Source organism: Carassius auratus, chromosome 50, assembly GCF_003368295.1.
Source record: "Carassius auratus strain Wakin chromosome 50, ASM336829v1, whole genome shotgun sequence".
NCBI classification, from domain to species: Eukaryota; Metazoa; Chordata; class Actinopteri; order Cypriniformes; family Cyprinidae; genus Carassius; species Carassius auratus.
Window position 1 is genome coordinate 7,396,549 of NC_039292.1, and position 20,822 is coordinate 7,417,370.

Consider the following 20,822-nt stretch of genomic DNA (forward strand, 5'->3'; position numbering starts at 1 on the left):
TGCTGCTATTATTTTTCAGGATTCTTTGATGAATAGAAAGATTTTTTATTTCCTTCCTGCTCAATAAAAGCATTAATTTCTTTCAAAACGGGTAATGTATATGATGGCGACATTTCTTATATATCAATAGCTCCATCTTCTGGTACCTTACTGGTGGGACAGAAATAACTCATCTAGTGATTGTGGTTTAACAAGGTTCAAGTTCAAGTTCAACATACACTTTCAACAGTACATATTTGAAGTCTGCGTGCATTTTGAAATACAGGCTTGAAAAGCATCCATTTAACACTTAAACACTAAAATATAAGAAAATAACCCAAACAAAGTGTGAAAATGTAAAAGAAAAAATGCAGAAAATAAATGAAGGTAAAACTAGAGGCACTCGAAAAGAAAAAAAAAATGTATGAACATACAGATTCGGATTTTTGTGTTTCAGTGCTTCCGTTTATACATTTTAAGAGGTCTTGCAGGCTGCAGGCATCCTATGATTGCAGGCACAAACACACTCTCCATCTTGGTGCGTCTTAATTTACGCAAACCGAGCCGGATAGCCAATTAAACAGAGCGAGCTTATCACACGCGCAGCGGATTGGCAAACACGCACATTTCCTTTTGTTTTTTCCTCTCCCTGACCTTAAATAGGACTTGGCAGGTGGACAAGATATTGCAGCTCTCGCTTTCCCTGTAGGGCGCATTTCGAGACCACTCGAGCCGCGCGCGACTGGAGCGTCTACTTTAGCGTTTGGATATATCCGAAAACAGACGATGTCAGGCTTGAATCGTTCTTTCAACCTGCTGAGGAGTGTGATGAGACATCAAATCACACCTAAAGCTAATATTTCAGCCAAACCAGCCAAGCATGTCCTGTCCGCTGGGGTGAGTATGAGCTGACTTTCACGCGACTAGTACATACTTGCGCACTTTGACCAGACTGACGGAGCGCGCAACAGTGCGACGGCCCATGAAAAAAGTGTTTACATTTAATACCCGAATAAGCGAATCTACAAAAGAATGAAATGAATACCTGTATCCTATATAAATAATATCTGACCTGGTATAATTAAAGTGAGACGGGACAAATTCGAAAACGCCATTAGTCGTATTTGCGCGCTCACGTACAGTGTGGAAATGGCGCGCGAGTCTGTCATATCAACATTTTCGAAGCCGTTAAACGAAGAAAATAGTTTTAGAGTCTTTAATTAATGGCACTGAACTCCTTCGAGGCCTTCTGGAAACCAGCCAATTTTATGACCTTCTCGAACAAATAAAGGCGTCCTGTTGGGAAGTTCGCTTTGTTTCATTCGATACAGCTAAAAGGTTTTAAACCCTTGTTTACTGCTGGACTATGCTTGTTTACTAGTCTGGTCCAGCGAAAAAACAGTTTAGACCAGCTCATCCAGCTACTATGTTCCAAAACACAAATACCTCAGTTGTAGTTTATTTTCCATCTGGGGTAACTTAGTTGTGCACTGCTATATTTTGCCCAACGCATAATAGTCTCTAAGGGAAAAGGCAACAAAAATATAGCCAGCTTGAGTTAAATGCATGGGAAAATAGCTTGGCTAGTTTATATATATATATATATATATATATAAAAAAAAAAAATTCTAGACTAATATATTTCAGCATCTGATGACCGTCCCTGTGTTCTCAATGCAGGAGCAAACCTTTGTCATGGTGGTTATGTTCGCGACCATCCTGGGCCCCTCTGGCTGGATCCTGACAAATTTGGAGGAGTACAAGAAACGTCCTGGAGCAGCTGAATAAGAACCGTCTGCCTCTGAGCATTCCTCCTTACGAAGACTATTTAACCTTGTTAAGAATGTTTTAATAAACGATTGTCCTTGAACGCCTCAACTGGTGGCACTGGTCTGTATCGAATAAAATACTTAATCATTTTAAGTTGCATTCTGCATACAACACATGCTCTACAGTTGCTGTTAAATGATCAAAAGTCAACCAAACTGACCTTAAAACTGAAACTAAGATTAGCTAAATTAAAGTTAAAATATTGCAATAAGCACACTGATTCACACACTAGTTATTGTGTCCATTTTCCAATAAGCAGGAAATATCTTATAGGTAGATTAACAATTCTGAGGATATATATATATATATATATATATATATATATATATATATATATATATATATATTTAATGTTTCCATTATTAACAACAACAGAAAAAAGTACATTTATAAGATTTTGTGTTATGTAACCTTAAATTACAGAATTAATTTAAATGACAGAAAATTGGTTAATACTGCTGGGCAAGTGTTTCTAACACTCTCTCTTCTATCCTTTTTTTCCTCTTTTTTTCCCTCTTTTGTAGTCATAAACACCATGTTTTTTTTTCTTTACAACTACAGCAAATAGGAACACAAATCCATTGTTTTTGATCATCACCACTATAGAAGTTACCCAACTACGATGATTTCCACTTCCGAGGCCCAGAAACATGAAAAGAGTCCATTATTAAAAAGATGACCTTAAAGTTACTGTAGAATGCAGATGAATGATGCAATATTTGAAATGGTTTTGTATATAGATATATATAAAGATTAATCCAAATGTGCAAAGCTGCAAAAATATCTGCTTAAACCAAGATCAGATATTGTAAATAAAGTCACAAAACTTACTAACTTTTTTTTTTTTTAATACAAGGCCGAAGGAAATCATCTCGTCTATTCTCTATTATGATTTTGCACTGTTTTTTTTTTTTATGCCATTGCTCCATTGTTTCAGTGCAGGATGTGGCCAGTGTAGGAGTGGGAGTAACTGCATTTCAAATTAGATTTTGGAGTTCACTTGAGGTCACACATTCCAAATGTTAAGAAGCAAACTACTGTATTTTCAGGGTTTCACTTTAACAGTGCTGTTCTCAACAGTCAATACAGATCTATAATGAACAGACCTATTGATGACAAAATGAGTGTGATTGTGGTTCAGATGAGTTGAGAAAAAAAAAGCCTTCCTAATCCTACTCAAAATGATAAAGGGATAGTTCAACCAAAAAGTAAGATCTGTTATTATATACTCAACCCTCATGTTGTTACAAACCTGTGTGATATTCTTCTGCAGAACACAAAAGAAGATATTTTAAAGAACATTTTTAGCCCACGGCATATAATTATTTTGAGGGGGAGAACTATACCTTTACATATTGTATTGCGTATAAAAACCGAAAGAATGATTGTGAAAACAAGTTGCTTTAATAACATAATGAAGATACATGTATCACACAAAGAACAGACACTCGGGGAGAATGCAATGCAAGGGAACATTTGGATGGGACAGACAGTGTGAAGGACATTTCTAAGTGAGGATGTCCTGAGCCTGGTGTTCCACCAGCATGGCCATGTTGTTAACATCTCCACACCACAAGTCCAGACGATCCTTCATGCCCTTAATCTGTGGAGATGGGGAAAACACTTTGTGTTGGCCGTAGAAAAAGCATATGTATGTGTATATAATGTCTCGTTGAGTTGGCGTACCTGCTGCACATCCAGTACTCTGGGCTGAACCCAAGTCATGTGAACTTTCTGTTCCACCTCGTCGATGCTTCCCTTGATCAGTCCAACAGACAGAGCTTTCATCACCAACAGCTCCACCTAAGGGAAAGGATAAGGATAAAACCATCTCACAGACACAGATTAAGTCTGGTCCTGGATTAAAAACACTTCTGATGACTGAAAACACCTCATTATTACTAGCTTTAACCTGAGTCTGGCAATGTGTCTGTTTGAAGAGACCTTAGACAGTAACATAAAAAAATTTAATAATAAAAAAAAAATGTCTTTCCAGAATACTGTATCTACATATAAATATCGTTATATATTAAATGTAAAAAAAAAAAAAAACCTCATTCGCTTGGCCTTTGCACATCAAATTTTTATTTAATGTCTTTCCATTAAATATATATATATATATATATATATATATATATAATTTTTATATATAACATAAAATATATATATATATATATATATATATATATATAAAAAAAAATTTTTCCTATAATATATATAAAATTATTATATATTTTTTTGTCTAGAGAGATAAAACAAACCTCATTCTCTTGGATTTTTGCACTATGTGCAATTTCCTGGAACGTCAGCTGTCTGTGATTGGCTGGCCGTGTGAAAGTCATCTATGAAGACAATCAATCATTGTCTGTTTTAGCTTTGTTACTCAATAATGACTCGGTATACAGGTTTGAAGTCAATTAACAGCTTATTACATTTTTAATAAATAGCATTTATACCTCCATGACACAGAGTAACTGGATCTTCTGCATGAGTTTTGCCTCATGAGCTGCAAGATCAGGCTTTGAGGAGAGAAAAAAAAATCAGGTTCACAGCAACAATACTGATGAACTTGATTTTTGAATTTTGAGTAATTTATTACTACTGATAATAATAATTAATTTGCTCACCTGTTGACCCCATGCTGTCTTCAGGGCTTGGAATTTCTCCACGTTGCCTGCATTAAATGCATAGAGTGTATCTATGAGCCACTGTTTATCTGTGTTCCTCAGTGATTCAAGGACTGGGTGCATCAGCTGGAAACATCACAATAATGTGGTTTGTGCACACAATCTATCAGGACAAGCAGTTGCCAATGAAGTAGACAGAGCAGAAAAATGAACTTAAAATGTAAAATAAAATAAAAAAAATGTCAATTCAAGTTTATTTGTATAGCGCTTTTTACGATACAAATCATTGCAAAGCAAAATTACGTTTCTACAATATTATTAGTAGCTTATAAGCGGTGACCGTCAGTTTATGTGCATATGGGAGGATTTTTCTGAAGAATTAAGACGTAGTAAACCAGACAATGAACACTATTAACAACAATTATTATATGATGCAATCACACTTATAGCAATATTTGTTAGTTCTGTACAGGCACTTACCAGTTCTCCAAAGTTGTACACTCCCTCTCCGAGCAGGCCGGCCAGACCTAATGTGAAAGCTCTTTCTTGTTGCTCTGCCTCTGTTGTGAGATAAATGTGCATTAACCTGCTGAATCACCGTTTTTTCATATTTTCACCTGAAATGATGCATGTATGATTTCTGTAGGGTCAACACTAGAGGGTGCTGTTTCCCTAAGTATCTTGTCAAATGTAAACCTCATCCAGCAATCTGAATATTTACCAGGCACGTCTTTTGCTTCCACACATCCCAAGTACCGCAGGGCATCCTTGTAGTACAAAGCGTGGTTCCCAACGATGCGGTAATATTTGCTCGACAGATCGTAAAACCGCCCGTGCACCGATGTCACACCCGGGAGATTGTTCAGCATCTCTTCCACTTCCTCTACTAATTTCTGCAAAAATATTATACAAAAGACTACATCAATAAAAGTGGTGTGGTCACATTAGCAAAATATCCACGTATTTCGGAAAATTCCAGATCATGTAGAATCCTATAGGAATGACTGGATTTCATTCATAAAAAAATCACTATGGCGGAATGGAAAATGTGACTGCAACTTAAGAACAGAAAAATATGCAAATAAATGACCTTCGTCGCTGGGAGGTCATTGATGTCGAGCTGGAGGCTGCCAATTGTTGTTTTGCAGAGGATGACGGCCTCTTCACTGACCTTGACCTGATTGAGTAAAATAACAAACAGTGATTTCAACGCCGTCAGACACGTTACAAACTCAAACACAGGAGAACAACTCGCTACCTTCTCCTTTGTTTTCTCAAGAAAAGTGATGGCTGTAGTTGGCTCTGTTGAAAAACAAGAGATGGTATTAATATTACAACATAAAGTAGTATTTTTTTTATTTTACACTTTACATTCTTTGTGATGGGAATCACCGAACACTAATGGGAAACACAAAGCTGTACCTGGCATTTGTCTTGCAACATGAAGGATGATTTCTACTAAGGACAATGGGTTGATTCTGTCAAAAAAAAAAAAAAAAAAAATTCCATTAAATTGCAATTAATAGTTTTCCAGAAGCAGAAGATCATCACAGCTAACGAGTTGTTAATTACGCATTTTAATGCATTTCAGAGTTGTCTCTTTTCTGTATGAACGGTCGGAGAAAGTACGAGGAACAAAGTACATTTTGACTCAGTGTTGCCATGTCTTGCTAAAAGCAACAACAACAATAACCGGCTAATAAGAACAAGCCCACTTTAATACAATCCAGATGAACCTAAAATATTGCCAAAAAACGAAATAAGATCAAAAACGCTTAATAAACAATGCTTATAATAAGTGGTCATGCCAACACTTCAGAAGTGTGCTTCTTACAAATGAGTCACTGGTCAAAATATTACTTATTAATCACATATTTAAATGTGGCGGTCACTTCTGAAACCTTACAGTGTTTACATGCTCAATGAACCGAGGCTCTAAAACGACAGACTGAACTATTATTATTACAAGTTTTCAGACACATGAGTGAATCTCATCAGAACTGCATCTTACCTGTGTTCGAAATCACTGAGGAAGTTTTCATACAGCTGTGGAAAGCAAATACAAACTCTTCAAAGGTTTCACAACACATTTCTAAAGAGTGTAAATGCAGCTGAATCCTGATACTGTACCTGAATGAGACCGTCCCCTTTGGAGAAATAGGGGTCCTGCACGAAGACGGTCAACTTAAGAGTCAACTGATGCCACAATCTGTCAAAAGAGAAAGACATATATACATGTAAATAAATCTGTTTATCTGTCTATCAACCCATTTATATACGAACCTACCTATTTATCTATCTAAACATCTAACTATCTATCTATAAACTGATGGGCTGATATTTTAAGTCAAGCAAGCAGCTCAGGAACTGATTTAACAGCGTACAAAGTGTAACTTAAATGAATAATGCATGATTTAAAGCAGTATATTACATTAGAAAAAAAATATTTAGATGAAAAACCTGAAAACAGCAACACCAGTAACGTTACAGACTAACATCTCTCCTCAGCAATGACTTGCTAGCCACATAAACACGCCAGAGCTCATTTTACAATAACTGCAACAACATATATAAAAGCACAGGCAAATTAAGGGCCAACACTGTCTTTAAACACATTCCAAGTGGACCTGGTAGAGTATATGCATTTTTATAACTAATATAAGTCGCCTTTAGCTTAGCATGCTAAATGACTCAGCTAGCCCACATCATTCATACTTTCTGTTGTACAGATCCTCCATTGAGTGCCACACTGAGGCCATCTCAGGCGTCGGGCTCTTGCTCTGCTGTTGTTTGAGGTAACCGATGACATCTTTCATCTTGGGTGAATGTTTGAGGCAGAAAAGTGATGCTCTCGCTGCTGTCACGAATCAAACTACACCAATAAATTAAATGGACGCAGTGCAAAACAGCGCGCTACCGCCACATAGTGGATTGGAGGCAGGGTTGCCAAGTTCCAGGAAAATATCAACCCTAAGCTGATTCACAAGTTTTGAGTCACGTGTGAGCAGACCTGCCAAAATGGGCTACTTTAACACTGTTGGTTTTCATGTTCGCTGGTTGTAGCTACCTCCATAACGTGACACTTAGCTTCTGGAATGTGAATTGTACTAGGGGAACCCCGCCAAAAACGTGTAATTTACTCCCTCCGTTTGTCGAGAAAACCTGGCAACCCAGTGTCTCCATCAAGAGCATAATTAAGCTCGCGCGCGCACACACGCATTCCATTTTGCTTTTCTTCTCTTCACGTGAACTCTTTTGTTTTGTCTACACACAGGCATAATCAATTTAAAAAGTAATTTACAGTGCTGATGTGGGCAAAACTCACATAATCTCTAGTTTCTGACATGACATTATAAAGAGGCCCTATACAATTTTAGCAGTCCTTCCTTAGTAGGCCTGTTCATTCTGAGGAACAATGCATATTAGTAAAAAGATCCATTTCTTTCGATGGCCGTGGTACATTAAATCCATGCTTTCATGTTGTTTACCCCAAATTCTGTTCCTACCATCAGAATGTCTCTGAAGAAATCAGACCAGACAACTTTTTTAGTGAGCCTGTGTGAATCGTAACCTCAGTTTTCTGTTCTTAGCAGACAAGAGTGCTGGTGTGGTCTTCTGATGCTGCTTCAATGTTCGACTTGTTGTGCGTTCAGAGATGCTTTTCTGCATATCTTGGTTGTTATGAGTGGTTATTTGAGTCACTGTTGCCTTTCTATCAGCTCAAATCAGGCTGGCTATTCTCATCTGACCTCTGGCATCAACAAGGTTTTTTTCTGTCCTCAGAACTGTCTCTCAATGGACATGTCTCTGAACCATTCTCTGTAAACCCTAGAGATAGTTGTGTGTGAAAATCCCAGCAGATCATCAGTTCCTGAAGCACTCAGACCAGCCCGTCTGGCACCAGCAACAAGGCCATGTTCAAAGTCACATAAAACCCCTTTCTTCCTCATTCTGATACTCAGTTTGAACGTCTTGACCATGTCTACATGCCTAAATGCATCGAGGTGCCATGTGATTGGCTAATTAATTAGATACTTGTGTAAACAAGCAGTTGAACATGCATAAATACAGGCATACTTTTATGAATATATATACTTTTTCATTTTTACACACGAACACACACACACACACACACACACACACACAAATAAATAAACAGCATTATATGAAAATATCAATAACAAAAGGTAGGTATATAAAATTTCTCAAATGAGAAATTCAGCTCTTTTATTATCATCTCACAATAAATCTCTTTAAACATAAAGTGATATAAATTATTCAACATTCCCTTCAGTTATTCGCACATAACTACATGGGCCACCAACAACAATATACAGTAATTCATCCTTTTACCACAAAGAAAAAATTAAAAGTTGATCACAGGAGGTTTTATATGCTCCTGGGTAAAACAAAAAAATGTCATAATCTCATAAACTAGATAATTACTGTAACTTAAAATTCTCCTTGCTCAGCTCAACTCAGCTCATCCTAAAACCAAATGAATGAATGAATGAATAAATAAATAAATAAATAAATATCAGGGCTCCACCATCACTGTCATCACCCAGTGTCACTTTTGTTTTCTTCTTAGACATCATTCTAGATGAAAAATAAAGTCTGTGATGTATAACTCGGAGTTCCATTCAATGAATCCTGTTATATTAATAAACTAGCACTGTGCAACCAAACCTTGTTTTCATTGTCATTGTACAGAAAATATTACCATTGTCACTGTACAGAAAAGACAAGCCAATACAATAAACCTCAACTGAAACAAAATAACAATCACCAGGTGTTTTCCTTTGCAATCAAAACAAAGCATTTAAATCTTTGTGTGTCAAACGATTCAATTATTTTATAGGATTCACAATACACTTCCGTTTTTGATTAGAATTAAACCATCTTATCCTTCCTGTTAAAAGCCTCGAGACTCATTTCAGGAGAATCAGTTTGTGTCACTGTCGCTGTCAGAATTATTGGACTCTCCGAACTGTTGGCTGGCTAAATAATGAAGCTCTTGTGGCTCCAATGAAGTCATTTTACCATCAGCTCCGATTTTCATTGGCTGGATCAGCTGCTCCCTGAAAGAAAAGCAGGTTAGCGGTTACTTACAGTTGACGTCATGCTATATTGAAAGCACAATGGCAGCATCACTGCTTGTAAGCTTCCTGAAGTCACTTTATTACCTGGAGAGTTTATCGAACATTTTGACAAGTTTCATGGCTTCGTATTCTTTTTGTTCTTCAGTCATTCCCTCCATAGGGTTAGGCTGCTCCTCCTCCACACGGCCGGTCACTGGATTGATGCTGTACAAGCCAAAATAATAAAGATAATCATATTTTTTTTCTAACTAAGATTTTATGGTTTCTGACAATGACGTACTGAGGTTTAGCCTCTCTGTACTCCTCGGTATCACTGTCCTCATCTTCTGAGTAATGTCCAGGGTCTCGGCCGCCTCTCAGCAGTCCCCGAGCGGCCAGCAGCCCTGCTGCGTTACCATAACCTGTGTACTTGATAAACCTGGAAACTGATAGACAGAAGAGAATCAATTATTTTATTACAAAAGATCGTCTTTCCAACTTTTGGCTAAATCTATATATACACTACTGATCAAAAGTCAGATTAAAAAAAATCATTATATTAAGCAAGGACACATTAAATTAATCAAAAATGACAGCAGAGAGATTTATAATGTTACAAAGAACTGGTTTCAAATAAATGCCGTTCATCCAAACTTGCTATTCATCAAATAATCCCGAAACAGAATGAATCACAGTTTCCACAAAAAATATGAACATCTGTTTTCAACATCAATAAATAATAAGAAATGCTTTTTGAACACCAAATCAGCATATTACAATGATTTCTGAAGGATCAGAGCATGTAATGGCTGCTAAAACTTCAGCTTTGCATCACAGGAATAAATTATATATATATATATATATAGTGTTTATAAGTTTTAAGAATATTTGACAATATTACTGATCAAATAAATGCACTTTTGGTGAGCGTAAGAGTCTTATTTTTTTAGGAATTAAACAAATATAACCAGTCCTAAACATTTGAAAGTTTATGTAGCTTAATCAACTTTTTTAAATAAGATGTTAGTATCTGAGGGGGATATCCCCTAGAATACATAATTTATTCTTAATTTCAAATGGCATTAAATTCACATAAAATTGCATTTTCCAAACTATAGTAAAGCAATATATTACAGAAATGTACTGGTGTTCCTAAAACAATTTAACTAAAAAATAAATAAATAAATAATAATAATAAATAATAAAAAAACCTTTTTACAGGATTTTTGTAAGTTTAAAATACACTTTTGTTTTCAATGTGTGATCTCAATATTCCAGTGATTTTTTTTTTGTGATAATGTAACGTACCACTCTCCTTGCACAGCACAAACAGGAACTCAGCCGCGCAGTGCTTCACGTCCGTGTCTATGTGTGTCATTAGACGCACTAGCTTGTTTCGTAGAGCGTTCCCGACCTCAGGTCTGTTTTTGACATCTCGTAATGGTGGAAGCACCTGTGTAGAACGGCAACACATACACTTTCATTACCAAAAAGCAAACATCTCTCAAGTTCACAATCAAGAAATCTCACCTTCATCCTTAAAAACTTCCTGGTCTCTCTGTGGATGCGAGCGCTCTCCGTTAGTAGATTTAGCGAGGGCAGCAGTGTTTCTTTCAGCTTGTTTCCCTGGAAACAATGTCAACAAGTTGAGCAGTTAAAGTGTTGTACATTGGATCTCCAGCTGTGTCCTGGTGTAGAAATCCCTCAAAGCATTCCCTTCACACCCAGCACAAAAACAATAACAACACAACCGGCACAAACAGGTGTAGAGCAGCTCCCAGAAAAAATAATTTCATCGCAGACGTTTCACATCAACCCATCACAGCCAAATTCAAGTTCTAATTTATTTGTATTCATAATACACATTTTTTTGAAGCAGCTTTACAGAAAATCATGTTTATAATATCGCCATGTTTTCTAGTCACATTTAGCAGATTCGAGCAATGATATAAACAAGTCATAATGAAGCAGTTTACATTTGTTATATAGTACATATCACATGAGAGGATAAAGTTGGACATAAGTATATATAACATTTTATATAAAGAGCTGGACAATAATATAGTTAGCATTTTGTGACAATATAAATAAACATGCAGCTGAGATTTGCTATACACACACACACACACACACACACACACATACATATGTGTGCGTGTGTGAGTTTGTATATATATTATATATATATATATATATATATATATAAAACTTTCCATGAATGTACGGTACTGTATGTAGGTTTAAAGTTGGATGTAGTCTATGATACTTATTCTACAAAAATTATCATACAAAAAACTTAAAATAGTAATACTTATAATAGTTTATATTTGCTAGTATATATTGCTTTTAAATGAATGTACTATATGAATCTGTGTAAGGTCGGATATACTAATAAAAGTTGCATAATCTGTAAATTCATTAGAAATGAATGTAAAGTAACTTTTTTTATAGATAAAAAAATAAAAAAATATGTAAATACCAACTCAAAAAATTTGTATTTCTATATATAATTTGCATATTTGCAAAGACGAACAAAAATGATGTTTAGTGTGATTGTAAAGTGTGATTTCGGACCAATGAGATTTCACTGTGGGCGGGGCCTCCCACCACTGGAAGAAATGTGAACGTTTTAAGTGGCAACCTTTCAGTCATTTTCTTGAAACCAACATGGAAGTGACTTTAACTGCAATTCATCGACTGGCCACTAGAGACTGGCTCCAAAAAGGAGTCAATCCCATAGTTGCCTCATGTTAAAATACCCAACTTTACAGCAGAAAAAAAAATCTGTTTGCAGCCTGGTAATGTGTTTTTGGTCTGTATAGCTAATGACAGGTAGACTGCCACTGCTGTCACAACAGTCAAGCTAGGTAGGTGTGGTTTCAGCAACTAGCTCCACCCACATCCCCGCCTCTTTGCCCATTTTCAATTATCCAGGAGTGATGCATGGTGACGCGCTACCAAGTTGGGGATGGCCAGCTCTGCCCAATTTGGGCTTCAAAAATGTTCTTCAGAAACTTATGGATGATGTCATGGACACTATGTACTACTTTATACAGTCTATGGAATGTTTTATTGTGTTTTAACCTTTTTAAATTATGTTTTGAAATATTAACAGTACACTTTTGCATAACAGAAGTATTCCGTTGCTCACCCGGTCGAGTCTTTTCTCCAAAAACTCCACCAGCACCTTAACGGCATCCATGTTGACGCCCATGTACTCGATAGAGCCCTGCTGGACTTTAGGCATCAGCAGAACGTCAAGACACGGAAGCGGCAGGTTCCCCAGAAGGTTCACCGTGTGGCTGTAAAACAAATTCACATCAAATTTGCTTTCCTTTTACAAATCAGCTAATTAATTGGGATTGAGACCCCTGTGGATCTGCTCTACAAATCAGAGCAAGACACATGGTGGAAATCTGTGCCAGTGTCTCACTGTCTCAAACGATTTTACATAATTTGGTTGTGAGATTTAATGCATTATTGAGAAACTGTATCCTTGCCTTAATAAAACTTCTGTTCATCTATATATCTTCTGCCCCTCTGTGAGTGTGTGTGTGTGTACCTATGCATCTCCTCCGTGCGCTCCTCTCCCTCTGAAGTGCTCATGATGCAGTGCCTCAGTATGGCACCCAGGTGTCTGTAAGTGGCTGCTTCCTCCTGCAACACACACACACCAGCACAATGCACGTCCCACGAAACCACATTAGATCCGCATCGCTAATTAAATACTGTTATTTACACTGAGAGAACAGATCTAATTTCTGCAGGTGTGTATTCAGCAAAATGTGGGAATAAACTGACACACTTCTGTGGGATTAAGGGAAAATTAGAAAATGAAAAATTACTTAATATAACAATATTAAGAAACAAACAACAAAATTACAATCTACAGTAAGGAATGCACAATCCCCAAATATCAGTATTGGTTTATTTTCTTAATTTTTAAGAAATTTAATTAATTTTATTTATTTATTAAAATTATCGCAAGTCTTAATAGACAGATAATGGCATTAATGTTTTTTGTTTTTAATGAAAAAATCTGTATTTATTTATAAAACTGGCCATCATATTTGTTAGCATTGAACATGAATAATAAATTAAATATATCTTGATTACCAAGTCAGCATAATAAAATTTTTTTGTTTTTGGTTTGTTTTATATTTATACTTTATAATATTCCATTATAGAACTTTTTGCACTGTTGCACTATTTTCATGAGAATTAAGCACATCTTACCCCTCAGTGTATTTTCGTAATTATATCACAATGCAATAATTTCTTTTAGAATACAATAACTTTTATTGTTTTGCCATAAAATATCTTTAATATATATATATATATATATATATATATACATATATATATATATATGTATATATATATATCTCTCTCTCTCTCTCTCTCTCTCTCTCTCTCTCTCTCTCTCTCTCTCTCTCTCTCTCTCTCTCTATATATATATATATATATATATATACATACACATACACACACACACACACACACACACCCACACACTTCTTTCTTGTGACTTTGGGGATATAACATGGCCAAACAAGTTCTTCACGGGTTTCATGAGATACAACCAAAATTCTATTCCAGCATATAAACAGGGCTCTAAAATTTAGGAAACAGCAGCACTGTCACTGTTTGCCCACAACATATTTCCTGACACAATTGAATGCATTGTCTCACCTCATCCACTTTACGGCGGTTGGAATCAAAGGTGACATTAAAGAGGATCTTCAGGATCTCCATGGCTCTCTCCGTCTCCTGCCTCCCCAGCGGGGGCAGCTCTGAGCAGCCGTCAAAGCCTGCACGTGCCACCTCGTACGTGTCGGGCCAGCAGAGGCCGAGCGTGGCATCCAGAGCCTCCGACAGCAGACTAACACCCCGCAGCTCTCGTGCCAGATGGGCTCTTATGTCCACACGCAGGGCGGTGATCAGGAACGTGAGGCGCAGGTCGAAGAATCGCACATCGTGGTTCCACTGTGGCTCACGGCACTGTTTCAGCCTCTTTGCCAATCCCACGATCAGTTGGAGCTCCGCCCCCGCCTCCTGAGCCGCCTCGCTATTGAACACGATGTTGCACAAGCACTTCAGGGCTTCCACGATCACTTCCAGGTCTGGGATCTCGGGTGTGATGCCCTCACCCTGACCAAGGCCAGCATGTCGGATCAGGATCTGCATGGCATGGCGGGTGGCAAAGGGGGCCAGGCTTTTCTTGTCACGGGACAGGATGCGGATGGTTTCCAAGCAGGCCAGCTGACAGGATGGCTGGAGGTCTCTCTCCAGGAAGCCCATCACTAATTCGCCGAGACGCTGAAAGGCAAGAGAGAGATAAGTTGTCAGATTTGTGTCAGATTTTACAATGGACATTATCAAATTTGTGCACCAATGTTTTTTCTTTTTAGTACTTAAAAATTACTTTACATTTTTTTTATTATTAATTTACATTTTTTATTATATAAATACATACATGTGTGTGTCTGTGTAGAAATTATAAATACATAAAATAATTAAAAGTGCTTCCGTGCTGAATTAAAAAAGTATTTCTTTCTTTCTTTCTTTCTTTCTTTCTTTCTTTCTTTCTTTCTTTCTTTCAAAAAAGACTGAAGTCACACATTTGAAGGGTGGTGTATATATTTTAGATACTAAATATAAGATAAATACAGAGATATAAAAAGATATAGAAATACATAAAAATTACAAATATACAACATATTTAAAGGGGTCATATGACACTGCAAAAAATAACATTATTTTGTGTAATGCAATGTGTTTATGGAGTTTAAGGTAAAAAAAATATATATATTTTCCACATACTGTACATATTGTTTCTCATCTATGCCACGGCTTACTGAAATGCATTAATTTTTACAAAGCTCATGGTTCTGAAAAGCGAGGCGTGCTCTGATTGGCCAGCTATCCAGCATGTTGTGATTGGCCAAATGCCTCAAGCGTGTGATGGAAATGTTAGGCCCCTTAACATACTGTGATGCCGTTTGCCTGCGCAACGAGACAAAAACAATAAGACCCATACAAACGAGGCATTAGCTGCATCCAGTGGGGACATAATTACTGATTACAATGACTTATACTCTTTTTACGCGTTGCATTGCGATGCATTGTATTGTGCTGGGTAAACATCGGAGAAACGACAAACAACAAGTGCTACTGCTCAAAACTCGCCTTTGAATCATCAGCGGCAAACTCTTAAAATATGAAAATGTACTTACAGTCTGTGAGTCAGAAGCACCAGACTGTCCAATTCAAAGATTTCAGCTTTGAATCGCGCTTGCGACTTGTTTATGCTAGAGTAGCGACATAACAACATCATGTCCATTTTCCCCATTCTTCCCAAGGTAATTTAATGAATCACACTGGGTGTTGTAGAAATAGACACCTGGAGTTTCTGAGAGGGATAATTCATAGACAGCTCGTATACACGCACGGGTGGAAGAGTGACAACTCCTCGAATTCTCCCTGACTGTGTTTCACGGCCGAGACCTTCAACTGTCTCGCTCTAGAATTTACAGTTACCAAATTGGAGTCCAACTGTGATACGTCCTTACATAACCCAGGCAAGCAATGAACAAAATGAGATCTGTTTGAAACCTATCTGTGACACCACATGGTGATAACCAAATATAGCAGCATTATGGTGCTAGAGCTTTTACCAGGGGTTTCCAAAGTGAAATTTTGATTGTAAAATGCTATGGAAATAATTATGCACTAATAATTATTTAGAATTTACTGTATACACATATTTTCCACATAACACATTAATAATTGATTCCGCCTTTAGTATTAATGACATGATAATTATTAAATTAACAAAAATAGCAGCATTATAGTGTTATAGTCTATACCAGGGGTTTTCAAACAAATACTTTGAATTGCAAAGTATTTGGGAGAGAAAAAAGGTGTAAATAAATCTGCTTATACATACAAGCTAATCTGTTATTACTCATGTATATAAATTACATGAGCTAACAACAACAGTTTATCATAAAAAACGTTATGCAAAACTTTAGACATGTAGATAATTTTTGTCTTTTGTGACTAGTCCCACAATGTTCTGGAATGCTCCAGAAAGTACTAGAATTTTACAAAATGTTATAAAAACTTCTAGAATGTTCCCATCCTTGCAAAAGCAAAAATTAGTACAAAACGTATCTGTACTAAACCAAATTTTCACAATTAATGACAGAAATTCAAAAATTTTCCTGACTACATATTTACCAAAATATTGACGCTATGTGAAAATACATTTTACAATAATAGTTAGCACCAAGGAAATACAGATGAACCATAAAAAGTTTTACATTTTGTAATTATTTTTAATTTAATGGTTTATTTTGGCTTTAGTATGAATTTAAATATTATTTAGTTTTTAAATTGCAACAAAAATTGTCTTTATAATATCACAATTACTATTTTCCTCACACAGTATAAAGAGAAAGAGAGTTCTTTGCAAGGCGGTCATTATTTTGGGGGTCCTTGGCATCAAAAAAGGTCTATACATCTCAGTGCAAATGTGATTTACTGTAGTAGTGCTTTTGGTAAAGTGGTATATTGTTGTTGAAGCTGAAAGTCGAGTATTTTAAGCGTACTTGACAACTCTGATGACCAGAGTGGCTATAGAACTGAACACTGAAATAAACAAAAAATAAATAAAAAATAAAAAAGAATAACAGGATGATAGTGAAAAGTGGTAATAGCTAAGTCTGCAACAAAAATCTTGCATTCTCTCCTCCTTTTTAAAAGATATCCTATTTTTAAATGAATTTATGACTAATATTTTATTGTTTGCATGAAGCATTGATTTTTCTCTGCTTTCCTCAACCCACCAGAAAAGACCACGAGCCATTTTCTGGTCGTGACCCATTAGATTTGAGAACCACTGGTCTAGATATTAGCATTGGCCATTTAAAGACTCGTATTGATCGACCACAAGTTTCAGCGTCACCAATGTACTCAAATGGGAAAATATTACTGGTGTAAACAATGCAAATGGAATGAGACAGCACACAGATAAAGATCTCATTTGTTTCACTGCCAAAGATATCATTTTTGACATGTTTCTGAACCACGTTGATTCCCATTAAACATTCTCCAGCCATCTCAGCACAGTGTCATCTTACAAAGCCCTAAAGCAATTTCTTTATATTTCTGTAATGTTCCCATCATGTGATACTATAAAACCTTCTTGTTATACAGTAAAGTCAAAATACCAGATTTGTCTAGCCTTAGACAATCAGGAATGAGAAATAGGCTTTGGGTTCTATGCTAATGCTACGCTACATCTAAAACATCTAGCTACCCATATACCTCTTCTTGCAAATGTCCATCCTACCGAAATGGCGAGCACATAAAGTAAAGCAAGGACACATTACAATAGTGCTAAATATGATTCAATAGATATCACCTGATAATTGAAGATATTTGGCAATTAAATATTAATTTCTAATGAATACGTAAAGTATTGTTTCTAAAATGGCTAGACAAAGCATTAAAAAGCTTGTTGTTCAGGGCTGAATTGCTGACTGCTTGCATTTTAAATTCGAGTTAGGCTTACCTCTCTGTCTTCCTCCTCCCCAGAGGTAAATGAAAAACACTGTGATTTCTAAAAGAGAAAAAGACAACAGAATGTGAAATACAAACACATACATTTATGAATAAATACAAAAAAATACTTTCAAGGAAAAGTCCACCCAAGAATGCATTCACCCTCAGGTCATCCAAGATGTAGATGAGTTTGTTCCCTAATCGGACCAGATTTGGAGACATGTGGCATTACATCGCTTGCTCATCAGTGGTTTTTTTTGCAGTTGAATGGGTGCCGTCAGAATGAGAGTCCAAACAAAAAGATCACAATAATCCACACCACTCCAGTCCAACAATTAACATCTTGTGAAGCAAAAAGCTGCATGTTTGTATTATAAAAATTCATCAAGGCAATTTAAACCACCGCTTCAGATCAAAATACAAGTCTATAATCCATAACAATGCATCCTCAAGCTAATAAATCCATGCCCTGTTGTCCTCTCACATCAAAACCCACCAACATATTTTATTAAGAACTGTTTTGTTTGTAAAAGGTTCTTGATCTGTGCATATTTCTCTCCTGATTCAGATAAGACTACTTTTTCATTAGAGAAAGTGATATTATGGACAGAGAACTCGTATTTTAGATGGAAGCAATGGTTTGGAGTTCAAAAATGCAGCTTGTCGATTAACAAGTCATTATTTATTGAGCTGGATTGGTGTGGATTATTGTGATGTTTTTATCAGCTGTTTGCACTCTCATTCTGACGGCACCCATTCACTGCAAAGGATCTATTGACTGAGTAAGTGACGTAATGCTAAATTCCCAAAATCAGTTCTGATGAAGAAACAAAGTCATCTAGATCTTGGGTGGCCCGTGGGTGAGTACATCTTCTGCAAATGTTAATTTTTGGGGTTTGGGGTTTTAGGTTGGATCTAAAAATGTAAATCAAAAGCAAAACATCAACCCAAGCGTCATTTATTTGAATTTATTGTAATGTTTATTATTATAAACATTATTAAACTTTTTTTTTTATTCAAACATACAGCATATGTAATGCAGTGGGAAAAAACTGACAAAATATATCTGCATGAGCAATAACAAAACATTTTTATATTCCTGTACAGGCTTGTAAATTCAATGGAAATTTTAATTTATAATCTCTTGATATGTATCAGTGACACATCAGTTCTGTCCTAAATCATGATTAGAGCGCTTAACCCCATGAACCTCTGTGATACCGGCTCACAGAGTATCAGGATCAGCCTAAGAAATCTATTTAGGCAGCTTGAGTCCTAATCTAACCAACGTCACACAAAGTTCTTTAACTCATTTGACTTTGCCTTTTTTTTTTTTTTTTTTTCGGTTTCTAGGCGGATTTAAATTTACCCACTAACCTATTTATCATTTGTTAAGATTTTAAAGGCCTCTCTGGTTTTTAGGATTTTAGGTATACAATCTAAAAAGGAAGGCCCCAGTAGCAGTACACAAAGGGCCTAATATTAGAGCATACAGTACTTAAAATTATGAAAACTGCTTGAAAGGATTATTTATTTTAAGAGGAGTCGAGTAAAGCTCTGCACTGCTGTTGACATCAGAGCATGTCAGCTTCGTTTCAAGCTATTTTGCCATTGTAAAGAATTATGTAATGGCTTGTCATTATGACAAAATAATAAATTACAACATGAACAAACCCTTATACTTATTCTATTCTGTTCTTCATTTGAATATGATATTTCTCTTTTTTTCAATATTCTATTCTATTCTATTTTTATTTATTTGTTTATAATATTATGTAAAAACATAACGTTCCTGATAAACATCCACGTCTATACGGGTAAATGTCCTTTACTAGTGAAATTTCTTTATATGCATTTGCATAATTTGAAACGCCTTATTCCGATCATGGTGGAAGCTCCGCATCGAAGGTTTTTTTCATGCAATATTTACAAAACAGAGGACCATTGTAACAACCAAATGTCACAGTGCAGTAAACTCTAAAATAGCCTATGCAATATTTACAAAAATATATGTCTCTTATGGGATCAAAAAAGAAACACTTTCCATATGCACAAAACAGTCACTTCCTCCCAGAATATTTACATCCATCGTCTTATAACCTAACATAATATGTACCTCTTTATTAAAGGTCTGTAGAGCTGTCAGTGCGGCGTCCTGATCGCCTGTTTCCATCTTCTGTATGATGACATTTAAGTCCATTTTCATCGCTGTTCCACCCTTCTGCATTCAGGAAGAGCCAAATATCATGTAAACACAATCAGCTTCAATCCTCCAGCTTTCCCAGAGCGATCCACTAGCTCCTGGGTGATGCGATTAAAGAAACTTTGGAATCCTGGGATTTGTAGTGAAGACCATAGGTGAAGACTACAATAAAGTCCCATCTCAGGCCTGCGCATTGTTTGTTGTGATTGGCGCGGCTGCGATCCAATCATAGACTGCGAGAAGGAGTGACACTGGCCAATCATGTTACAGGAGGCGGGACTTTTTGGTATACAAGCTGTGGAGGATGAGGAGATAGGCTACTCAATTCTTGATAATGCTTGTTAATTTTGGCGTCTCCTTTATTTGGTAATATCTACTGGGACAAAGCATGGAAAAGGCAAAATAGTAGGCTACAGGGTTCTGTATCAATAACACATTGAAATAAATAAGTGTGAATTTTGATGAAGAATAAATTTAACAGGCTGTGAATTTTGTAAACAGGAAGAAGAAGGAATTTTTAATTTGTTCACTGTT

The 20,822-nt window shown here is 36.3% G+C and overlaps 3 protein-coding genes across 4 annotated transcripts; 1 reads left to right on the forward strand and 2 right to left on the reverse strand.

Annotated features, from left to right (window-relative positions):
• The first annotated feature begins 605 nt into the window (after positions 1-605).
• LOC113066836 (cytochrome c oxidase subunit 8B, mitochondrial-like) lies at positions 606-1,857 on the forward strand. The gene is made up of 2 exons (XM_026238897.1): positions 606-876; positions 1,660-1,857. Exons 1-2 carry the CDS (start codon positions 766-768, stop codon positions 1,765-1,767), a joined length of 219 nt encoding a protein of 72 aa, XP_026094682.1. The 5' UTR covers positions 606-765; the 3' UTR covers positions 1,768-1,857.
• Positions 1,858-3,198: 1,341 nt separating this feature from the next.
• LOC113066835 (26S proteasome non-ATPase regulatory subunit 13-like) lies at positions 3,199-7,346 on the reverse strand. Its single transcript, XM_026238896.1, has 13 exons — positions 7,152-7,346; positions 6,567-6,645; positions 6,448-6,482; positions 5,859-5,914; positions 5,695-5,738; positions 5,527-5,613; positions 5,158-5,329; positions 4,917-4,996; positions 4,437-4,562; positions 4,266-4,328; positions 4,071-4,151; positions 3,496-3,612; positions 3,199-3,412 (listed from the first exon to the last, which is right to left on the reverse strand). Exons 1-13 carry the CDS (start codon positions 7,250-7,252, stop codon positions 3,317-3,319), a joined length of 1,137 nt encoding a protein of 378 aa, XP_026094681.1. The 5' UTR covers positions 7,253-7,346; the 3' UTR covers positions 3,199-3,316.
• A 1,355-nt stretch (positions 7,347-8,701) lies between these two features.
• On the reverse strand, positions 8,702-20,415 carry LOC113066837 (synembryn-A). Of its 2 annotated transcripts, XM_026238898.1 has the most exons (11): positions 20,202-20,415; positions 18,096-18,143; positions 17,849-17,869; positions 14,210-14,836; positions 13,080-13,174; positions 12,669-12,819; positions 11,048-11,143; positions 10,826-10,970; positions 9,819-9,963; positions 9,623-9,742; positions 8,702-9,517 (listed from the first exon to the last, which is right to left on the reverse strand). In XM_026238898.1, the coding sequence occupies exons 1-11, from the start codon at positions 20,310-20,312 to the stop codon at positions 9,382-9,384; spliced, it is 1,695 nt and encodes a 564-aa protein (XP_026094683.1). In that variant the 5' UTR covers positions 20,313-20,415; the 3' UTR covers positions 8,702-9,381. The 2 variants fall into 2 exon arrangements, with proteins under 2 accessions (XP_026094683.1, XP_026094684.1); XM_026238899.1 differs by lacking the exon at positions 17,849-17,869 and having other exon boundaries at positions 8,703-9,517; positions 20,202-20,414.
• Between the last annotated feature and the right edge of the window lie 407 nt (positions 20,416-20,822).